The sequence below is a fragment of the Epinephelus moara genome, unplaced genomic scaffold (assembly GCF_006386435.1).
Source record: "Epinephelus moara isolate mb unplaced genomic scaffold, YSFRI_EMoa_1.0 scaffold907, whole genome shotgun sequence".
NCBI classification, from domain to species: Eukaryota; Metazoa; Chordata; class Actinopteri; order Perciformes; family Serranidae; genus Epinephelus; species Epinephelus moara.
In genome coordinates, this window is record NW_026082880.1 from 1 (window position 1) to 23,789 (window position 23,789).

Here is a 23,789-nt window from a genome sequence, read left to right on the forward strand (position 1 = left end):
CCAGCAGCAACAAGACATAGGGAGAGGAGGAGAAGGATGTAGATACCGGCTTCATCTCTCTCTTTCTCCAACTCTAGCTCTCCCTGCAGCCCCTTTGCATGTGGGGGTCAGGGGTCAGCATGGGCAGATTGCCCTTTAGTTGACCTTGTCTTGAAAGATGTAGAGGTTGTTGGTGGCCGCTACAGCAATGATGTTCTCATGCGGGTGCCACGTAGTGTGAAGGATCTTCTTGCTGAAGTCTAGGCTGTCCACACTGATCTCGTCCTTACGGCGCTTCCCACCCACACACACCTGGAAGACAACAGGAAGGATAAAGAGGCGTTAAAATATGAGTGTGCACAGCATAAATTAGCACTGATTTTAGTGATGTTAAAGCAGTATTTATTTATTTTTGCCCACTTGGGGGCAGGCTGTGAAATGCAACACTGACATAATATCACCCTATAAAGTAGATATGGAACATATGTTAGCAAACTATTTTCACATTCAGGAGACACGCAGCAAAATTAGCATTCATTTGGGGTCATGTTTTTTTAGCCACTCAGAGTGTGAACTACGACGGTAAAGGCCATAAAATTAAAACAATGGGCTAAAATGCTCAGATGAACTGAGGGGAACATCAATGTCAGATGATAATTCTCTGTGGGTTCACCACTTTGAGTGACCCCTTTCACATTACACCGTCATTTGACCCATTGTACATTTAAAATATTGATTGCCGCAGCTTTAACCTGCTTCACTGTGTGTACATTTAAAAGCCCAACTGGTCTGTTTTCTGTGGGGAGAAATGATGTGAAGAGAACAAAAGAAACCAAACATCTAATGCGGAGGTGTCCAACTTTCTTCTACTTCAGGATATCTAAAAATGCTAATCTGAAACCAAGTGGAGACATCTAACATTTTCCTCACTCATAGAAATACTCTGACAATATTCAAATCCAGCTGCCTTAAAACTAGGTATTCCAGATATCAGGTAATGTCAGCCTCACACCAATTGCTATTGCTATTTCACTATGGTTGACAAATATCCAAAGTCGGAATAAAATCTTGAGTGTTTTTTAACTCAGCTGATGCATGCTTAGTTGATGTAACGTGGTCTTATAACTCAGTGTGAGCTGTCTTAACTTAAGTCTTGGCTGAGGCAAATAGTGAAGTTCAGTGACATTTGACTTGATCAAGGTGTGTATGGTGAACACTGGGATGGCAAGTGGGAATATTTGTGTTTAATATTAAGTTCATTGATGAAATATAAAAAAGGGGTAGGAGTCAATAAGTATTCGCTTCCTACTCCTTTTCAGACAGGAAATACTTCAATCTAACAGGGTCAATTATACAGCAATTATATGTGTAGCAAAGTCAAATGTTTACTTGTAATATTATGTATCATAATTACACAAAATTAGTTTCAGTTGTTATTACCTGACACGCGTAGGCCTCCATAGTCAGTTTGTGGAATGTTTGATACTGGTGCGTTTGTGAAGGGAACAGGAGTCTGTGTTTAATCAGAGCGTATCTGATCCACCAGCCAGCACTAATTTTAGTGAGAAATCTCAATTTCTGAAATGTTTTGCCTCTCATTCCCATTCCCTGTCACGCTAAAATATTGCTGCTAAACAACGGAGGATGGTAGCAAGTTGTAGCAACAAAATCAACGATGTAGATGTACACAAATACAGTTTATTTTTATAGATTATATGGATGCCGATGTGATAAGAATACTGTCGACAAATGACGTCTTTTATCTTGCATTTCTAGAGCTATGTGTTTTTGCAGACATGTAGGGAATTGTTAAAATGTCATATTTCTTAAAGGGAGTTTGGTGTAATATTTTAACTTTGTTCTTTTAAAAGTCTTTCAAGTCAAGTACAAGTCTTGTACTGATGAGCAGTGCTGTACCTTGCGAGGCTTGAGAATGGCTCTGGGTTTGCTGTTCTCCCTGGACGCCTCCAGTGTGACGTCACGTTTGGTGTTTCGGTCAAACATTCGGAAGAAATTGTTGTAGGAGCCGGTCATTATGACGCTGAGGAGGAGCAGGGAAGAGCAAAGGGTTATTAAGCTAGATAAATGCATGCATGGATGGATGGATGGAAGTAAATAAATCGTACCTGTCTGATCCATTCCAGACACACTCGAACTTGTCGAAGATGCAGTCATTCTCATACAGAGAACAAAGTTTTCCACGTAAATAGTCATGGACCTAAAAAGCAAACAAAAACTTGAGTATCTGAAGTAGTTGGTGGATTACGATCACACTCTCCCAGCATCTTAACTTTGTCATATTGCCTTTCATTGGACAACCACACAACCATAAGCTGCACTGCCATATGCTCTACTTTCAATAATCCCTCCAGACCTGGTGACCCCTGCTAAGATGCTAGGTAGCAGGTGGAGGCGTGGCTAGAAACGGACAGAGAATCCCTTGAGCCCAGCTGATGGCCCTATCAATCATGACCTGCCCTAAGATGGCTTCCGCTGATCAGACAGTGTGGATCTGACCCCGGTGACCACACAGTGGGAGGTTTTGCCCTTCAGGATGCATCGGCACCGTCACTATCTGTCTTTTTACGGACAGTCTGCTCAATAAGCCCCCCTGGGGTCATCGCTAAAGATGACACGGTCACAGATTGCCAGGGTGACAGAGAAACAGGATTATGTTGAGTGATTAGTCTGAAATCAATAAGTTTTGATTTGATCTCGGCCTAACTGTTACTTAGGATTATCTTTGGAGCCTTCAAGCTGTCCGACAGGCACGTCAAAGCATGATGAAAGCTTACCTGGTACGTCTCCAGCGGTTTGTTCTCCATTTGAAGATCCCACACCTTGACAGTGAGGTAGTCCCTTGTCATCAGGTAGCGCCCGTTGTGGCTGAACTTCACATCAGAGATGGATGAGATGATTTCAGAGAAAAAGGAGCGAGTGGAGGGATCCTCGGGCTCTTCAAAGTCTATGAGAGAAAAAAGAAACAATAAAGCAGTTATCTTCTGACAGAGAAAACACATTTTACACTGTAGGAGATCGCTGCTTAAAAGAGATGCTTTTCCACCCGCAAGTCTTTTAATCATTCGCAGCGAGGAGAAAAAACAAAGCAGATTTTGTTTGGGTGGTGGGGGCCATCATTAGCAAACAATAACAGCCACAACAATGCGAGGATGCGGGGTTTTGCTGCAGCAGCTGCATCTCTTCACGGTATTATTTCTGTGTGTGTTTAGGGGGAGAGTCGTGGGTCAGCATGCTGGGTAAATATTGGTTATGATTCATATTGATTCTGGCAGCTGCTGATCTGTGTGCAGGCCAGCACGCTGGGGATAAGAGCCAGGCATTCCATCGTTAGCTGTCAAGTTATTGTTCCTCCTCCTCTTTTTCCTCCCACCCTTCCTCCCCTCACTCCTCTCCATCTCTCCAAAAATGCCCCCACCATTCTCCCCCCTTCCCTCCTCCTCAGCTGAGGCCTGGAGAATAGCTCTGTGATGTGTCAATGGGGAGTCTAACAAGGGATGCAGCGTGAGAGATGAAAAAATGGGGGGGATGAGGAAGGGATAAGAAAAACAAATCAATGTCAAAGTGCTGGGCCCATTTGGGCCCCTCTGGATTTGTGTGTGTCAGTGAATGAGTGTTTGTGTATATGTGGGTGTGTGCAATATGTGCATGTATATATGCATGTGTGTGTGTCCCTGCCCTCCCTCCCATCCCACTCCAGGGGTGTATAATAGGGTCCCTAGGGAGTTGGCATGGGGGCTGCTTGGTCCCTTTCTCTCTGTCCTGGGGCTCTGCGCTTTGGCAATCCTCTCCTGTCCCTCCATCCATCCATCCTCAATCTAACACTGACTGATACCACCGGCCTCCCAGATTCACAGGTATGGGAGGGTATGAGTGTGTGTGTTTTTATGTAGAAGGTTCAGGAAGTTTTGTGTGTGTGTGTGTGGATGTCAAGGGAAGGAGGAGCTGTGTGTGTATGCGTGGGAGGGAGGGCATTATTCATCGCTCTGAGCCATACACCGCTCATGCAGTGAGACAGTGGGTCGCTATCAACAGACCTGTCCCGAGGCTAACGAGAGCACCTGCCTTCTCTGTGAGTGTGTGTGTGTGCATGTGTGTGTGCGCACTGCGAGCACCTGTCAAGTAACGGCACGTACAAGTCAATATCAAACAGCTGTAAATATCTTGGCTTAAAATTTACGCCTAAATCCAAATATTTTCTAATACTTATACGCTTATTTCGCCCTCAAATAAATGCTCATGCGCAATCCAACAGGCCGTGTTAGTGCATGGTCCAGTGAATGCATCAATATGTCTGAGGAAATGACTGGCATTATCGAACAACAAGGTGTGTCCACGAGGGACTAATGCAATTGCTCTTAAGCCATTGATTTTGCAGCGAAAATGTCAATGTATTCATTATTCATTCATCCAAAGCGTATGCACGTGATGTTAAGCTTTAGAGAAGGCCATTCATTGTTTGAAACACACAGAGAGAATTATTGATGGGTTATCAATCCTGGCATATTGAGCAAGGGGAGGGCTGCATCTCACAGTCAGACAAGGTGGAGCTGAAGCAGAAAAAAATTGTGTGAATTTGCAATCATGGTGCTACCATGTTGTATTTATATATACATAGAGGGAGGGGAGCGGACCTCTTAGGTTTTTTTCTCATATTATGTCATATATATTATGTTACCATGATGCATGTTCATATTAAATATGGCCAAAGTTTGAAAAAATGTGGTAAGCGTATGTAAAAGTAATTCATGTGAGCAAAAGCCTCAGGTTTCAGAACATTCTGAATACTCTATTTAAAAGTTTTTTCTACTTTCTGGACAAGCTGACGTCTGATCACGATGGATTTCCTTCTATGGTCATCTGCTCCAGGTACGCTACTGCAAGTATTGACACTGCTACATGTAGCTACATGCTGACATCGGGAAAACATTTCATCTTGGCTGCGGATGTTGTTAATTTCTCCCAGATTTAGGATGAAATTCCTGCTGGAGCAGTTGTGTTTAGAAGTTTTTAGTGATGATTTTTCATGATAGACAGTTCCATGCAGATCAGGGCATACTGGACTTTTTCGGGAGGGGGGCTAAAAATGGTACTTCGCTGATTTTCTTACAGATTTGTGTCATAACAATGTGGGTTGTATGTATAAATATAGTAAACTTTCCTCCATCTGGTGCCTAGATCTATTTGTCCCCTACCCAGATAACTCAAAACACGTCATCTGGTGGAGTTTCGCTGGCTCTCAAGGCTGTTCCTTGACCTGCAGTCTATACTTTTTGCATTTTGCATTGCCGGCCACCCATGCAACTACACTGTATACAAAGAGTACAGAAGTGGATCAAGAGACAGACCCGCCCCTCTCTTTGTCTCTCAAACTTACAGTAGACCAAATCTGATCAAAACTAGGCAGTGCTGATCAAATATAAACCAAGAATATGTTACTGAATTGCCCATTTTTCACCCAAAATGTTCTTTAGAAACATTTATTAGTGCCCTGTTTAGCTGTAATGTGGAGAATTTGCAAGAAGGAAGAATATCTAAATTTGACTGTTTTTAGGGGGAAAAAATATTCAGCTAAAATAAATAAAGGGATTCAGTGTTTCAGTTCAGTTCAGTACAATGCAACTATTTTTTAAACTTTATGCAAAAGCTTGCCAGAAAAGGCAACGTTTAGATGACAGGCAGGAACAAAAATACGCAGAATATATCACAGTTAAAGGTAAAATATGCAAGAATTGTCATCACCAGCATAAGTAAAAGCCCACCCCAGATTTATTCTCCTTTTGGAACAAGCTTTGTCCACTTGGTGTTTCACCTTGCCATATTTGTTTTTTCTCAGCACTGTGTCACGATTTTCATAGCTTCCTCTTTGATGTGCACTGCTTACAGTCTGGCACCTGGTCACTACCTTTTTGTAAAGTCCTGACTTCACCTTCATGCTGTGGATGATCCCGAACACAGCAAGATAAGAAAATACAGGCAGAGGGCAGAGTCTCTGCAGAAAAATATACCGCCACACACTTACATACTGGTTCGTATGTGCTGATTGAGAGGGATTACTTTTAGATGAGTCTATATATTGTCTTTAAGGAAAATCCTCAATAGTATACCTTTAAATTACTGAAATGCTAGCACTTAAGTTTTACAGCACTTCTTGGTGGCTTGCCCAGTAAATATAATGAAGCACCATAAATATTAATAGACATTTTATATTTTCACACAAGCGTTGACTGTTTCATGTCACTCTTTTTTCCCATGATGCACGCCACTGGTACTCACATTTGCAGTGTTTGTCGCAGAGCGCGGCCTCTCTCATGTCACAGAGGCGTATTGAGCCTTTGCTGCTGCTGTAGGCAAAGGTGTGACACTGCTGGGGATGAAACTCTGCTGAGGTGATCACCTCCGTCAGCTCCTCCATGTTGGCTGGCTTAATGTCCACGATGTCTGAGAGAAAGGCGCTAAGGAACAACTGCAACTGTTTTGAATTTTAGCTCTGAAAACAGTGACTCATTTTGTGTACAAACAGGACTGAATAACAGGACTACTTTACACCCATTTTATGCAGACTTTAACAGCTCCTAAACACAGAAAAGACCCGTGTAAGAGGATACTGAAGCTGCGATCGGTGATCTCCAGGTTCCACAGGTTGACCCTGAGGTCGTCGGTGGAGATGTACGTCTGAAGGTCGGAGTTGACAGAGATGGAGTTGATGTGGTAGGTGTGGGCATTACTGAATACCCGCCTGGCTGTAGCCTCAACCATCAAGTCCATAGGCTGCAGCACCGGCACCTATTGGTGAAGACAGGTCAATTAGAGAGGGGAAAAATGAGATATAAAGAAACAGAAAAATATGCAAGAAATTCATCTTAAAGGCTTTGATGTGTTTTGTAACACTGATTCAGTGTTCTGTGTACTTTGATGCTGGTTTCCTCGAGGCCTTCTTCGATATTATCTGTTTCTGTGAATGTACATGCACATAATTGCTTGTGTGTGAATATTGTGTGTGTGTGTGTGTGTGTGTGTGTGTGTGTGTGTGTGTGTGTGTGAATATTTTGCATGTGTGTGTGTGTGTGTGTGAGAGAAACCAGCTGACTCCAGGGGTTCATGTGACATTTACTCCACAAATCTTAATGAAACAGCGACAGTGACTGAGGGGCTCAGGGGCTGTTTGATGCGCAGGTTCAATCAGACGGTGAATATCTGTTAGCTACACAGCTACTCTGAGATCACGCCTCCCTCCATCGCTCTCTGTCTTTCTCTCATGTAAGTGCTGAAGAAGTCACTCCTGCTCGCTTGTTTGTTTGTGTGTGTGTGTGTGTGTGTGAGAAGGCAAGAAAAAAGAGAAAGCGAAGGAGGTGGAAAGAGAAATGGCCCGAGGGCATCGCTCGGCCCTGCTGAGGAATGATAACTGAACTCTGCAGAATTAAGACGAGCTCACACACACACACACACACACACACACTGCGCTGCTCGGGCTTCAAAGACACCCAGCTCCAGTCTGCATGCAGCCCCCCGTTGGCCAGATAAAACCCAGACAAAGAGAGAAGGGAGGGGAGCGAGAGAGGAGAACAAATCGACTGCTTCTTCCCTTTTTCTCTCGTCCATTGCTGGCACTGACAGAGAGACATGGCAGCCCAGCAGGCTGCTGTATCTCCATGGGTGTCACTTCATTTCCATGTCTTTCACTGGCTGTCCAGAGAGACACGGACCGTATTAACCCATAACCCCCAACACTGACAGTTACACGGCTCAGCTTTGCTCCTGCACCTTTGAAATGACCTAACACCTCCTTATAATATGTAAAACAGAATATTTTACATTAAGATATTTCTAACTAATCTGATCTTTTCACAGCACAAAATTTGAAAGCAGTTTCCTTTTTATAGCTGAAATCTACGGACGGGTATTGCTGCCACGCCAGGAAAAAAAAACAACGGATCAGTCAGTTACATCAACATGAGAAGTTTCATGTTATAACAAGTTCTTTTTCATGTTTTTACAAGATATTTTTTACATTGTAACGTTATAAGTAATCACATTATAACATGAAATATTTTACGTTATAACAATATAAACCAGTAGAAATCAAATAAAACACATAAAGTATATATTTTTTGTTTTTAGGACGTACTGAATCATAGACTTCTCATGATACAATAAAGAGCGTGCGTTGTTTGATTATTTTTGGCTACATTTTGTTATGATTTTTCTAAGCTCTTCCCTTTCCTCCTGTGCTTTCTCCCCCCCCATGCGCAGATTTCACAGCCTCTAAACAGGATTGCCACAGTCCCGGCCTGTCCTCCAGGTTGCTATGATCCCCTGGCCAGCCAGACAAAGAGGGACAGACACGCTGAACACAGCACTAATCTACTATGGCAGACACACACACATGTATACACACACACACACACACACACACACACACACACACACACACTGTCCTATGTGCCTGACTGCTTTGTGTGAAAATTAAAGAGGTAGTGGAGTGATAAGAATAAGAGAGGGGGGGGGGGGGCAGGCAGAGAGGATGATCCCTTCATGGTCTTCACCTCAGCGCACATATCGATCACTCATTCTCACTTTCTTCTGCCAGATTCAGTTCCAAATTGTCCAACGATTGTGTGTGTGTCATTTATCAGAACTGAAAGTGAGCATATATTACTGTGTCTGCTTTGATACAGTGCAGACATACAGCGCACCCTGCTAAGAAGTTTATGATGGATTAAAGGCTATCATAGCATCCTGACTGAATGCTAAATTTTGATTTAATCAGCTTATCTGGACTGTACGTATTCAGACTTCAGACTACTCACAACTACCTCCAGAACAGGAAAAGCACAGGTGTTAATTATAAAATGAATGAAAACCTATTTAGCTTCTGGTATTGTTCATGCTGGTTGACTGTCAAACTGTCACTTCTTACTGGGACGGTTATTGTTATTAGTAACAATATTAGTGCTTTTGCCACTATGATGAGTCAAAATGTCACCTGGGAAAAGTCTACCATCAACATGCCTTTCTAGAGGGACATCCATCCAAAAACTTCCTGAACTGCTGAATTGTTTTTAAGAAATAGTTGAACATTTTGGAAAAGGCCCTTATTTGCTTTCTTGCCAAAATTTAGATGAGAAGAGTGACACCATTCTCATATCTGTAAGTTCAATATAAACCTACCACCAGCAGTCAGTTATCTTGGCTTAGCATATAGCCTGGGCTGCACAATATGCAGTATTTTTTATCATCATCACAACCTGGGTGATAAACACATTTTGAAACACTGTAATATGCACTCAGGGATCTTTTAAGTTAGTTGAAAGAGTATCAGTAAAAACTGCACTTTATTATGAAACTATGACTCTGTTTTTTAGTGGTGCCTTTTGTGTTTAGTTCAATGTTCAATGAAAGAGTGCTGGGAAATTTTTCCTTTAACTTTTTTTAATTTAACAAGATATGTGTTGTATTTCAGCAGCATACTGAAAGCAGCAAATGCAGAACTGATGTTCACTTTAACATCTTTTTATTGCAATTTCGCAAGTAATATCACTATCAATGTTGCATATTTTCCTACTATCATGTAGCCCTAGTCCAAAGGTAACTTACTTTTAACGGAAGTTGGGGGTTGGAGCTGGGAATAACGTCACACTGGAGTTGACTGTGTTCCAGTACAACAAGTCAGAAAACCAAGATGTTGTTAGCATTACCAATTCTAGCCAGGTTAGCTTTTGTTAGCAATACCAGTTGATAACAACGCATTACGCTGTATTATGCGCATACCAAACCTGTAGCAACATGTCCACAGATAGAAGTTGGACAGACTGTGTGTACGACTGTTTTTAATGAAACACTAATAAGACAAAAGTGCTAATAAAGTGTGTATTACTACAGCTCTCCTTAATGATGATGCAAAGAGCAGCCATCTTGGATTTTGAGGTTGGGGTAGGTCTGACTTTCCCAGTAGGAAATTCAAATTAAGGGGGCGCCTCAGTTTAAATGTCTGTTTAAATTGTCCAAAGACCAAAGTTTAAGAATTCCAAGTTGCATTTGTAGAATGTAACATGTTTATTTGTGAGCTTTTAGAGGTGCTGGTAGGCCGATTTAGTTACCTTTGATGGGGCAACAGTAGCTGTTTCCCTGTTTTTTTGTGGTAATGCTAAGCTAAGCTAACTAGCTGTTGGCTCAAGCTTCAAGAGGCCATCTGGCTGCAGCTTGAAATGTTTTGTTTTTGTTTTAATTCAAGACAAAGGTGGAATTTTTTTGTCTTCAGATCACAACCTGCTGTTGACTTTGAGTCAAACTGAAATTTTAACACACCAGCCGTTGACCTGACTCCTTGTGACATTTTGGGTTGTGTTAGACCTGACAGTTTTCTGTGACCCCCTCACCCGTAGCGTGGTGATGGTCGACGGGTCTCTGATCCGTCCATCGTCATCCTTCAGGTTGTAGCCCTCCGGACGCTTGTCTCTTTCGCTGATTTTCCACAGCTTCACCGTCTTGTCTGGGATGGATACATCACACAAACACACACACAAACGGACACACACGAACACAACATACAGTTAGATCAAGGCTCACTACAGTGAATCTCAGATACAAGATGGATGCGGGGGGTTGGGCAGCCAATCTGGCATGTAGCTGGGCAGGAGCCAGCGAGAATGATGAATGGCGGTTCCTGTGTACATTCTGATGTCACTGATATCAATCTACATGTTGACTACATTTCCCGGCTGCAGTATACGCTCCCCCTGAAAAAGCCATCTGGGCGCTTTTCAATTCTCCATCACACAAACACCAGTTACATCCCATCGTCTCAGTCTAGTGAGGGGGATGGCGGCAGCAGTCAGGTTGTTGCCTTTTTTTTCTCTCTCTTTTAATTTCCGCTGTGAATATTGGTGTCAGAGCAGCGAGGCCATCGCCACAGGACCCTCCGCCATCTGCTCCAGCCACCGCTAGCACTTCTGTAGCAGCCATGCATGAAGCTCACAATCTGCAAGACGTCTCGCCGCTGATGTGTGTGTGCGTCTCTTTGAGCTAGCATGCATGTGTGGTGTGTGGTGTCACATGCTTTGATATGTGTGTCTGCTCCTGCTGTTGCAGCCATGCATGAAGTTCTCAATCTGAAACGCTTCTGGTGGCACTTGCTCAGCCGAGCGAAACACCAATACATTCACACAAACAGTCAAAGTGACATTTTCATGTGATATTAATAACATCTCTTACATCAGCTGTACTGTATATCTGACCATTCTGCAAAGTGAGGGATGAATCATGCCTTCAGCTGACACTGTTAGTGAGTAACAACAACACTCTGCCCACATTTATAAACACTCTCATGACTGATTAATGGTTTCTTTGACCATTTCGCCACTTGTGTTGCTCCAACAATACCACGATTGCCTTAGCTTACTAACTGACCGTTGGTGGAGAGCAGAAAGTAGGCGGCGTTCTGCTGAGGAAGCCATTTGATCTTGTTGATCTTCTCCTCAATCTCCAAACTCTTCAGGTAGTCAAACTCGGGCTCGTGGCTCTGGAATGTGCTGTAAACATTGTACTCCCCTCGACGTTGGGGCTGGCTCTTACTCTGCAGGAGAAGAAACATAGTGAGGGATTGACCTGTTTGCTGTTAACGCCACAAGGCTGGTTCCCACAACAGAGTTAAAGCACTTAACAAGGTGTCCAACATTTGCTGGTGTAAATTCAAATTTTAGTCATCTTAAACTCTTCCTTAAGTAGCTTCATAGTGAGAAAAATACTTTAGCCATGGTAATGGCATAACTTTGACCCCATTACTTTTCATCTTGGGAAACATTATAACCTCTAAGCAACAAACAGTGTATTAGCATGTTGATGTGAGCATTTAGCAATAGTTTAGCATTTAGTTAGTCAAAGTTTTGCTTAAAGACAACTTCACCTGCAAAATGACCATTTGTATATCATTAACTCACTGCCTGTTACCTTCAGTTTGTTAAGAATACTTTGTTTGTGTCACATGCCTCCACGGTGAACGGAGAATCCAAAAAAGGCGAACATTGTTCTTGTACTGAAGTCACTGGGGACCAAAACCTTCTTTTACAAACCCTCACACAACTTGTACAGTATAGTCCAGGTCTCATTTATCCAGTCGTACGCTCTGTACTTCTCAAACATGCATTTTTGCTAAAAACCTTTCTACTTAAAACACTTCTACCTGCACTAACACACCTTGAACATGCCTTAGCACATGTGTGTGTGTATGGGCTCTGAGCAGAGTTTAAACAACATGCAGGCCCAGACACACGACTCGGCCGTGCAAAAGACTGTTTGAACTGACTTGTTTTAGATCATAATGTTTTAGTTTTGTGGAAGATCTGAGCATACAACTGGATAAAATAGACTTGGATTATACTGTGCGAGTTGTGTGAGTGTTTGTTTTGATGTAGTTTTGCTGTTGTTGATCATGGTCCCCGTTTACTTCAATAAATGAAGAATGTTCTCCCGAATTAAACTTAACATGCTGTGAGTATTTTAGAGACAAATGGTCTTTTTTTTCCAAAGCTCCAGCTTTTTTTTAATTGTTCCCAATGAGGAGAGAGCATGCCACCGCCTAGAGAAAAAGAGCTGCACCCAGTGTCTTTTTTTCAGAGCATATTTGTGCAGCCCTTTAGTATGCTTCTGGTTGAAAACCTTGGAACTTTTCCCAAGGGCGCTGGTGTCGTCACTGCTGCTCCTTTAGCTATTGTGTATCCCGAGCTGTATGATACGTCAGTAAGAAACTATCACAACAAAAGTGTGGGAGCAGATCGGCTGGACACTAAATGATGCTGGTGAGTGTTGCTCTTCTATGACCATACGTGTTGTAAGCATATTGTTAAAAGTGCAGTAAACCGTCTGTTAACATGGTGTTATGTTAGTTGCCTAGTTACTCTAGATCTTTGATATTGTTGTCATAGAAACAAAACCGATGTGTAGCACGTCATTAAGGAAGGCTCCCAGATGAAGTGTTCTCCTGCACCCTGCCAACACTTTTCTGCCAAAGAAAACTGTAATGTGGACAGAAAACCTTAGTCCTGTTTTCTACACTGGTTCACAACATTACACGTGTGTGTGTATACAGTATATATATGTTTGTGACTTTTATCAAGGAGGTTATGTTTTCAGCCCATTTTGTTTGTTTTTTAGTTTGTCTGTTGGCAGGTTTACTGAGAAACTACTGGCCCAATTTGATGAAACATGGTGGAAGGGTGCAACATGGGCCTGATAAACGTAATGGCTTAACTCTTGGAGTGGATCCAAATCATGGGGCGAATACACAAATTATTTTTCACTGTCATTAACATTGCGAGACAAGACATTTGGCCTTGACAGAATAAATGCCATACATTGTTACGTTAGAGCGTTTTTAACTTCTGTACTGTGACAAGTGTCAGTACACAATTACAAGAGGGATTTAAAACAAATCCTTCTTATTTAATTGGACCGCTACAACGAGTGTGTGGCGTGATACAGAGCAACAGTGGAGTCTGCTGTTGAGCGGACTGTTGGCTCCACACATACAGTACGTCCCTTGGTAAGGAGGAGGACAAGGGAGAGATGAATGATTATTCCTCCACCACATTGTTTTGGATATGACAAAAAAGGTTTAGCCTACTGATATCCAAACACACATCTCTCTTGCTCTGTTAGCTAGCGACTGCAACCCACAGACAGTGAGGTGTGGTTTTATATGACCTTCGTTGCCAGCTAGTCACCCAAAGCCTTATTTGATTGGATTCATTTTGAGGATGCATCATCAAACAAATCATTTACCTGGTTTCACAGAACGAGAAAAGACAGGCATGTTGATGTAAAAATATTCAGATACTTTTTTTTAACATATATTAGGCATATAACAAGAGATAAAATCATATTTTTCATTTCATGGAGACTTTAAAGTCCAGTAGATGGGAGTAAATTGTAGAAATACGATGACTCCATTTTATAATCCATATTCACAGGTACCAGTGATCCTCTAGGATAGCCTACACATAGAGTTACTCAAACTTCATGCAGCAACAGATGGTATGGAACATTTGGGCACAGTGGTTTTATGCAAGAACCAGTACAGTTGTAACACCATGTGTGTAAAGATTAAGTTACTAAATCATACTGGTTTTGGTTATAAGGTTTTCTTTCTAAATGTGAATTTAAATTTGACTCAAGTAAAATGTCTTCCTTGTGATCACATATGCTGATCACATATATATGATCATACATATGCATGATAATTAAGTGTTTTCTGATTTAAATAAATGCATGTTAAGCATGTGAAATATTTCCAATTTAAAAGCAAATAATACATGAACAGCTAATAATGAGGCTTCAGCTAGGTACAGTCATATAGTTGGAAAATATATACATACATCCATATACAGTGTTTGTGCTTGCAGATTTGCATATCATAGAGGACTGGACTATTGGCCTTGGCAGAGATCTGGGTGCTCTCCTAGTTTGTTTTATTATTTGCTTGTTCTAGCACTCCATAGCAGCTACATTATATGGCACATTTACATTGAATCAACATTCTCTTCCATGGTGCTACATATACATGAAAATCTAGACGCACATGGCAGCATTGTCACATATTTCTTTGTAATTCAGCATTAAGTATTTAGTATCATTGGAAACCTTGACATAATAACTGGAATTCAGAATAAATTTGGGTGGTTTTAAACAATGCTTCTCCATGTAACATGAGTTTATAATGATGGCTCCACCAAAGCTTCTTAGCGGTCAAAGAGATGTTTATTATTTATGGTTTTAAGATATTTGCTGTTGAATTTCCAGCTAACAATCCTTTTCCATGAAACCCTTGACTGACTACTTATCTAAAAGCAAACAATGCGACTTTAATGTTTCAAGGCTGTCAAATGCTCTCGGCAGAAGGGCAAGCATAATTAGTGTTGCATTGTTGGCATTTCCTACCTCCTGCTCCCTCTGGAAGACAACCACTCTGCCTCCTTTATCCCCGGTGGCCAACAGCTCCCCCGATGAGTTAAACTCAACCGTTGAGATAATGTCAGCTGCAACACAGGAAGCAGAGCAGAGAGGGGGAGAAAATGTCAGTGTGGACGCACACAAAGCTGTCAAGGTATCAGTCAGAAAGAAAGAAAGAAAGAAAGAAAGACCTTTCCGTAACATCTGGTAGAGTGACTTCTAGAAAACATGTCAGGGGAAGGGAAGGGGAATCTCGTGAGGAGCCCACAGAGGACTCTTCGGCACAGATACCCTAGTTTAGTGAAATATGGGTTAGGAGAAGCCACTGAGTGAGTCACCGCATGATATCAACTAATTCAGCCCCTCGTCTGACTGAAGTGAGCCAATCTGTGTCATTTAATGGCACTCCTGCTTTTTAAAGGACGCTGTCGCCACACTAATAATCCCATTCACCTCTCTCCTCCCGGCTGCAAGACCCCGTGCTGCTCAGTGACTCTCCTGCTCCTTCATTAAAAAACACAATCATAAACCTTTAAATAAAGCATGCGCTCTTTGCTGCCGATATGTGTGGCACACTTTTTAACTTTCAATCTTATGCAGTGCATCAACAGGATAAAAAATAAATAAATATATTCACAATCCGTCGCCAACATTTCTCAGTGTCTCTGCATAGCTACAGTTTGACCAAAAGTAAATAACAGACACCTACCCTTAAGGTAGTTTTTCCTCTCCTCCTCAAAGACATACATCTGCCTGGATTTAGGAGAGGCTAATGGTGACTGTAATTATTATACAGCCCCGAGCTAAAAAGGCACAGCATAATATCTGTCACACACACACACACACACACACACACGGACACACAACACAGCAGAGGCTAGCCCCCTGTTTAACAGTGACAATAATATTAGACAGAGAGGGAGAGAAAAAGAGAGCTTGTTGTTTTGTACCCCCCACGCCCTCTGTGGACCTGCTACTGGCGGAGCGCTGAACAGGAGAGGGGAATGTTGCTATGGAGACCGTTTCCATCTCTAGCGGCAGTCAGAGGGGTGTATATATGTGTGTGTGTGTGTGTGTGTGTGTGCCAATAGCTCTCAGACTTAGTTGCTGATGCTAGCTGTAATTCAGCAGACAGAGCGAGTGCTGCAATAGAGTGAAAACCTGCTACTGCATCTGGGGCGAGTGTGTGCAGTTCAATGCAGCACACAACTTCAGACAATGGAGTCCCTGTAGACGGGCTCATCTCTTCACATAAAGCTGCTGTGCATGGTGGGAATGACTAAGCGTCATGTCTTCCAATGTATGTGTGCGCATGTCCTCCCCTTGTTTGTTTAATTGTCGATGAGAAAGCTACATTCAGCGATGACCCCAAAGGGATTCTTATGGCCATGTGTTAATAATGACGTGAGGGAGCATTGGTGGCGGCGTGGGGGTGTGGATCCTAATCATATTTGAATCTATAAACTAATTAATGTTGCACAGACAAGACACACTCTGACCTAATTACAGCCTGGGAGTACCCCACTGACACACCCTCGCAAATGCATGCAAAAAACAGACACTGGATTTATCTCTCTGTATTTTCTGCATCACACACACTCTGTCACACACACACACACACAGACACACCATCAGGCCAAAGCCACTGGTGTGAATCGAATGGAATCGGCTTAGCAGTCAGCATTCTTGAATCAAAGCTTTTCTCTCTCTACCGTTTTGTCCTCCACACTTTTTTTCTGTCTCCCCCCTCTCTCTTCTCTCTCCTCATCATCAACCCATTAAGTCACCGAGGAGAAACAGTAATTGATGGGTGCCATTTAACGAGTTTACACACGGATACATCCTTCAATCATCTTGCTGAATGAAGAATCAGGGAAAAGCCAGTGAAGCTGAAACTCTTGCTAACGTGATGGAATGCCTCCCTAAATTAGATTTTCCTCATGCAAATGTATTCAAGCCAGAAACAGGCAATCTACTCAACCTCAGCCAGTGACAGGGCCGTGTTTGAGCAGTGTTTTCTGATAAACTTTCATTATAGGGAACAAACTGATTGGCAGGTGGAGATGCAGGTGGGCGGGGTCTGTGTCATGATTTCCGCTTGCATCAGATCAGATTTTTATTACGTGAGCATCAGCAGGTTCAAGGTGGACTGGAATTAGCAGCAGGCTGATCAAATGTGTACTTACACTCTCTCTCTCGCTCTCACACACACACAGCTTCATCAGCAGACCATAACCAGATGAAGCCCATAAATCCTGTGGCCAGCCAGGTCTGACGCAGACAGGTCAGCGCTTCGTGATGCATCAGACGGATGCTCGAGATAACACACATCAATCACCAGTAATAACACAGACAAGCCTGTTGGCCTGCTGCTGTGATGTGTGTGTGTAACGGCGTACGTACGACCGAAATAACACAGGCTCTTATCTGTTTCTATTCCCTGATCTGAACCTCAGTAACCCCGCCTACAGCATGCAATATAGAATCTGAGCTCACACCAATTGGATGGAAACATAGATATGCATTGATTCTGGAATGAAAAAGCGTGCACGAGGAGCCAGAAACACAGGGTGGGGAGAGAGGATATTGAATGTATTTATAGACGCCCGAGCATGCAACATCTATCACGCATAACAGAAAGGGCCACTAAAAGAAAAGAGGGGGGAAGTCTGGGGAGGTAAGTAGGTCAATAAAAGATCGTACAGCGAGTCTCATCAGTACAGAGTGCAGTGAAGACCAAAATAGGAGAAACCTGGCTAACCTCTTGACAACATGTAATCCTGTCAGGGGGTGAAAAAAACAAACAAACAAACAAACTGAGGCTTGATCCTGTGGCACTGGAAGGTTGTGTAAGACAGACAGATCCAAAATAATGTGACTGAATGGAAAGCTAGTTGCGTAAGTGCTGTACAATAATTCCAGGTAGAGGGAGGGATGCGAGCAACATGGTGTCGTGTAAATGCTTTGTTAGACGTTGAGAGGAGAGGATTACAGCACTTGTGCTGAGCTGCCTGCGTCAAAGGATCAGGACGAGGGATAATTCACGTCCATTCTTGCACTCTCTTTTCACTCGCTGCGTTCGTTCCTTCTGCGATAATCAACAATACCTATCAATCTGCTTTTTTTTTCTCCAGGGACAATAACACCGAAATTTTGCAGCGATAGACTGAACACCTGTCTGTTCCTTTATTTCTGTGCTGAATAAGCAGCTGATAACAGCAACAATGGAGATCAATCGAAATTTTGAATAAACCGTGCTACCTACTAGTCTGGTGCCCAGTCATATGATTAAGGGTTTATTAGGCTTTATTAGCTGCACACAAAGCAACAGAGCACAATGCAGCTCTCTTCATCTGAAGAGCATGACTCTTTGTAAGATCTGGAGTGAACAAGCTAATTAACCTGGTTTCTCCAGGATCAGCCCCTTGAGGACAAGACAGAATGTGTGCGTACGTGTGTGTAGTCCCTTTCTTTTGTACGCCCATGTATGTGTGCGCTTGCTTTCCTGTATCCCCACACTCCGGGGAGTGGAGGGTGAAATGGGCGAGACATGTTACTGCTTCACTTCTCACACTTCATTAACACGTCGACGTGGCACACATCTGACTACAGACACAACACGGGACGGGGCGAAAGGAGGAGAAGTGGTGAAAAGCTGTAGGATCAGCGATCGATTCTTGCATGCGCCGACACGAATACCAAGAGGGATACTGAGATCATTTCATATGCTTGTTATTTGGTATTCTCTTAGAAATTGAAGATGTAGGAGGGGGATGGTGGGGGAAGCGGGGGTGCATAGAATTATAATCCACCACCAAAACAAAAGCTGTCTCTCCCTCTCTATCTGTCTGTGTTGCTTTGGTGCAATCCCTTTCATCTCCCCGTTTTCAAGGCTGGAGTGAATCAAAGATTAGATTGCTGCTGCACAGACTGAAATCCTGTATCTACAGTGACCTTATCACAAAAACATGAAAGATTCCGAGTGACGCAGGCTTCCTCGACAGGACACAGGAATTAGCTATCAAAACTTACAAATGTATCCCATTATAAAGTCCAGAAAGGTCAAACACTGCTTAGCCTGCAGGCTAGCAGTGCACCGAATGACTCACGTACAGTACATCTATCACGGCGGCACCTCAAATGACCAGGAAGTCATATGAGAAGTAGGATATTTTTTTGTAATCTTCCTACAGTAGCAACACCACGGGTATTCTTTAATAAATTCTCATTAAATTTTCATAGAGCTGCAGACTTAATAAGAAGCTAATCAGCGGATGAAAGCAGCTGCTGAATAAGGAGTGTGACTCGCCCCAACTTCACAGCTTGCCATTAAGCACCCGCCGCCCCCCACACCAACCCCCATACACACACACATGGACATTATCTTTCGTGCGCTACGTGCCGAGGAGGGGTTCGGCGTTTTGAGTGTTTCATAGTGAATAATGGATGGGACCTGAGGGTATGGTGGGCTAAGTCTTTTTATGCCGGGGTCCTAAAGTGTGGCCCCGGGCCGTTTGCCTTGGCACAGGCAACCATAGGCGGTGCTCTGCTCTCATCAGCAGCTGCAATAAAGGCTGCGAGCTCTCTGTTACAGGGACTGCATCAGTATTCAGCAGGTCTGGAGGGGTCACATCACACACAAGCTTGTACTCGCATCAGACAGACATATCAGCAGCAAGGCAGGAAGAGAGAGAATGAGAGGAAAGAAGGGGCAGGGGAGAGAAGGTGGAAAGGATTACATGTCCTACCAATAGATCTTTAGGTCATTGTTCCGGTAGCTAAATTGTAAAGGAGCAGAAATCAATACCAGCGCAGACAATAGGTTAGGTCCTGCCTCACAGCGAGGAAGCTATTTACATTTTTACACCCCGAGTGGTTTTCTGCTATTTGACAATTTCATCCATTATAGGAACATCCAAGGTGTAGATTATGAAAATTAACTGAGACCCATGTTGTAGGAGCGTAACAGTCCATTGACTCAACACACACTGATGTGCACAGCTGCAGTGAGACACACACCATCCATTCTATCACCATTAGCAATGTGTCATCTGCAGGCGGCTGGCAAATGCAAATCAGACTGTAAAGCAATTTTCTTTCATCTAGACAACAGAGATGTTCCTGGAAACTTTGCATAGAGGTTGACTTTTTTAAATTTCCAACCATGGATGACCAGCACAGTGTGTGCACGTAACGCACACGCGGTCAATGTAGCCGCCCACAGACCCACTGGGGCGTGGGATTGGTGCAAACCAAAGGTCAGCGTGAGTGACATCATTAAAATGTGACATCATTAAAGTGTCCTGCTGCTGTGGGCAAGCATGGCCTGAGGGAAATCCCTACCAGCTCGCCGCCACTCATCAGGGACCTATGTGTGTATGTGTGACTGTGTGTGTGTGTGTGTGTGGTCTGAGCAGAATGGGCCTGATGGAACATGTGCGCTTTGCTAAATTTACGAGGACGGATGATAGACCCAGACACCAGCCTGTATGATCTCTGGCTTCAGACTGACTTCATACCACTTAGAAGACAAGGAGAAAACCAGTGAATGGGCACACACACATACACACACACACATTCATGGTATACGAGGTGTGACGATCAGTCATAAATTACAGCAATAAAAAAAATAACAAAAGTAGACGTTCCTTGTTTGAAAAGCGCAGATGGGCCACAGACCAGACAGTGCTTCGCTTTAAGGAGCCACATTTTACACCCTGGGTAACTCTCGCCCACTTTTTCCTGATCAAATGAATGACACAGAGTGAAAGAGTGAGACGCTGGAAAAGGGAAGATCCCCTACTGTTTTCTCATCTCAGTGCACACATCAAACAAAGATATCCATCACACCCACTCCCACCCCCACTTCACTTCTCCTCGCTCTCAACCGGTGCCTGTGTGTTTAGCAGTGACAAGGAATCATCTGTAAGAGCGGGAGCAGAGCAAATGATCATGCTCTGCCATATTTAAATGACGAAAGGAAAAAAAATTGAGGAAAGCAGCAGGAGAAATTGTGAGAATGAGACTCTGCTTTCTGAGCCTTGACTTTGTCTCTCCTCTAACCTGCAGTGGCATCAGTAACCTGAGCTGGTGGCAGCTCCGACCCACCCTGCAGCCACAAATACATCCCCTCCACCAACCCATGTGTACCCTCCATGTCCCTCTACCTATGCTATGCCATCAAATTCTGCACATAATTTGTGAGGATGTGCTATTTGATTGTTTAACTACAGGACTTTCCATCATATTTTAAACGTGTTTCCTTTTTTGTCAAACCTCATGTTAAGTGGGTGGTGAAATGTGTCTGGTGTGAAAGAATTTGAGGCTGCCCCATGCTGCAGAGACTATAAATAAGAGCTGACTACACTGTAAATAAAACAGTGCTTCGAACTGAACAATATGGATCACCTACTGATCAAATATTTGTTAAAAATGAGAATAAAAGAGAAGAAAACAGACATCCACATTATGCACATAGACTGAAATCTTGTATTAATCTGTGGCTGCGTTTTACAGCATTACATTATGTTTTGTAGATCAGTCCCAGCAATGAGAGGCCTTTAGTTCCCAATGGTTTTATTACCTTCTGATATCAGTCCAGCAGTTAATGTCCATAACTGCCCTGCATAATAAAATAAAGTTATTATAATCAGTGAATGGGGACTGAGGTCGTAATAAGATTAACAATGGCTCTTTTATCTCTAATCAATGTTTGATGTTGATCAATGATCTAAGCAGCTCGAGGAGGAGAGGTGGAGCTGATCGGTGGAACATAAAGGAACTATTTCGCATCAATTAGTTAACAGGCTGATCATCAAGGGGCTGATGTGTGGTCAATGAGGAGGAAACACACATGTGCAGGAGCAGCATTTAGAGCAGCGGGGCTGCAGGAAACAGCTATTGTTCAAAGCTGCAGTTATGAGCGTGTACAGTAAAAATATACTGTGTGTTTGTGTGTGTATGTGTGTGTGTGTGTGACAGAGAGAGAGAGAGAGAGAGAGAGAGAGAGAGAGAGAGAGAGATCCATATTTCAGTATCTCAAAATGAGGGCACCTTCTCTGTCTAATTCTTTCAACAAGTGAACACATGATGAGACAAATCCATTCTTTCATCACTAATTCATGTTATTGTACTGCTTCACATGTTTACTACACAGACTCCAGACGCTGGAGCAGCTGTACAGGAGGCTTTACTCCACTGCTGCTCACAGTACATACAGATTAAAGCCCTGATTCCCCTCGGTCAGGATGGTCATCCTAAAATAGCAGGCATGATGGGAAGCCACCTCATCATCTCCTGCTATTGACACCACAGCTACAGGCTGAGCTACAGGCTCCATGTTTATAACAATTGAGCGGAATATTCCTTTAATGTCCCTAGAGCAGCTTATGGTGTGAGTGAGGTGATTAAAATGCGCTTTAAATGGCATTTACGCACTTTATGAGCTAGATGTATATTTATTTTTATCACCCAGGCCATTCATCCTACAGTGACATTTGCGTAATAGGTATTTTTATGGTTCCTTTAATATTCCTATGCAATGACTTATCTTGCCTTGATATCAGCATCCCTCCAGCTACAGCCTCAGGTTATTTTCTGTGTCGGTAAAACAGCTTAAAATGAGCATTTTTTGCCCTTTTTAAATACCTTCGGTTGCATAGTTGTGGTCGCGAAGGAAGCTGTTGTTGATTTTCCGGGTGTCACTCTCCTCCTCCATTGATAAATCGACTGGTTCGGGATCCTGAACGCGGCAGACCTGCTCCCATCCTGCCCGGTACCGTCAGCAGGCGGGCTGTGGGACCAGCGGGGGGCCTGTCATGGCTCCAGATCTCCGGTGTAATCAACACAATCACGATCAAATGCCTGTGATGATGAGGATGCTGATGATAATGATGATGGTGATGATGATGGTGATGTGCGGGCAGGTCCTGTCCACACCTCAGGGCGCATCCAACCGCCCACCGTCCGCGACGCAGTGACAGTGCCGATTCCAACAGTGGATTTAATACCCTAATTATGATAGCGCATGAGGTCCTCTTGCTTCACAGACATGTGGATCTCCCAAAAATATGCTCATTATCACCACAGAGCGCCTGTAGAGCCAAAATGAAAGAAATGTCTTCTTGAAGGTGGCTGAACTCGCAGCAGCAGCAGAAGCAGCGCACTCCGTAAATCTCTTGTGGAGGATTTGAGTTTAGGCAGGCGAGATTTGCCCCCCTCCCAGTGCCAGCGGGGCGGGCGGGATTATGCGTCAACAAGCTTGCTCCGATCACTTCACTGTTTCCATGTCAGTGTCTCAGCTCCGCGCATCTCCAGAGTCGCACCTTCGCCTTTCTGTATCCAAACCCTGCAGGGTCCCCTCTCTCATTCATTCACTCACTCACCGGCGCCTGTGATCCCGGCAACTCAGCTGACTCACTGTGATAGCGCAGAGAGAGCAGAGCTGTGCTGTAGTTACCCACAGTGCTGCTGCTGCTGCTGCTGCGCCTCAGCAAAGGAGGGCCCCTCCCATGCTGCCTGGCGGCTGGCTCTTTAAAAAAACACAAGCAGCAAATGTGACGCTCACTCGAACCACCACCACCACCAGCGCCACAGAGGAAGAGTTCATATTCTGCTTGCTCACAGCTTGATGACCACCTACAAGGTTCGTGCGTGTAAAGCCGACAGCTGCCTTATGGCCTGGTAGCAGGTTGCCTCATAAGTAGATCCTGCATCACCATCCCTCCTTCCTGCTGCAGAGGCATCTATACACTGTCATTTCTATGCTTTCCTCTTTGCATCTAGATCCAGTTCTCTCACAGCGGCTGTGCACGAGGAGAGGACAACAGAGGCTTTATAGCATGTGT

The 23,789-nt window shown here is 43.5% G+C and overlaps 1 protein-coding gene across 1 annotated transcript; it reads right to left on the reverse strand.

The window, feature by feature from the left end:
* Nucleotides 1–23,468, reverse strand: LOC126387573 (serine/threonine-protein phosphatase 2A 55 kDa regulatory subunit B beta isoform). Its single transcript, XM_050040099.1, has 10 exons — nucleotides 22,591–23,468; nucleotides 14,932–15,029; nucleotides 11,407–11,572; nucleotides 10,377–10,489; nucleotides 6,606–6,783; nucleotides 6,274–6,438; nucleotides 2,775–2,944; nucleotides 2,106–2,197; nucleotides 1,897–2,020; nucleotides 1–291 (listed from the first exon to the last, which is right to left on the reverse strand). Exons 1-10 carry the CDS (start codon nucleotides 22,658–22,660, stop codon nucleotides 136–138), a joined length of 1,332 nt encoding a protein of 443 aa, XP_049896056.1. The 5' UTR covers nucleotides 22,661–23,468; the 3' UTR covers nucleotides 1–135.
* Nucleotides 23,469–23,789: the final 321 nt, after the last annotated feature.

Coding starts and splice junctions, on each gene's coding strand:
- LOC126387573 (XM_050040099.1), bottom strand. CDS start 22,660: ATGGAGGAGGAGAGTGACACCCGGAAAATCAACAACAGCTTCCTTCGC. Junction 6,439..6,605: donor GATCACCGATCGCAGCTTCA/GTATCCTCTTAC, acceptor CCTTTCTCTCAG/ACATCGTGGACATTAAGCCA. Junction 2,021..2,105: donor GTCTGGAATGGATCAGACAG/GTACGATTTATT, acceptor GCTCCTCCTCAG/CGTCATAATGACCGGCTCCT.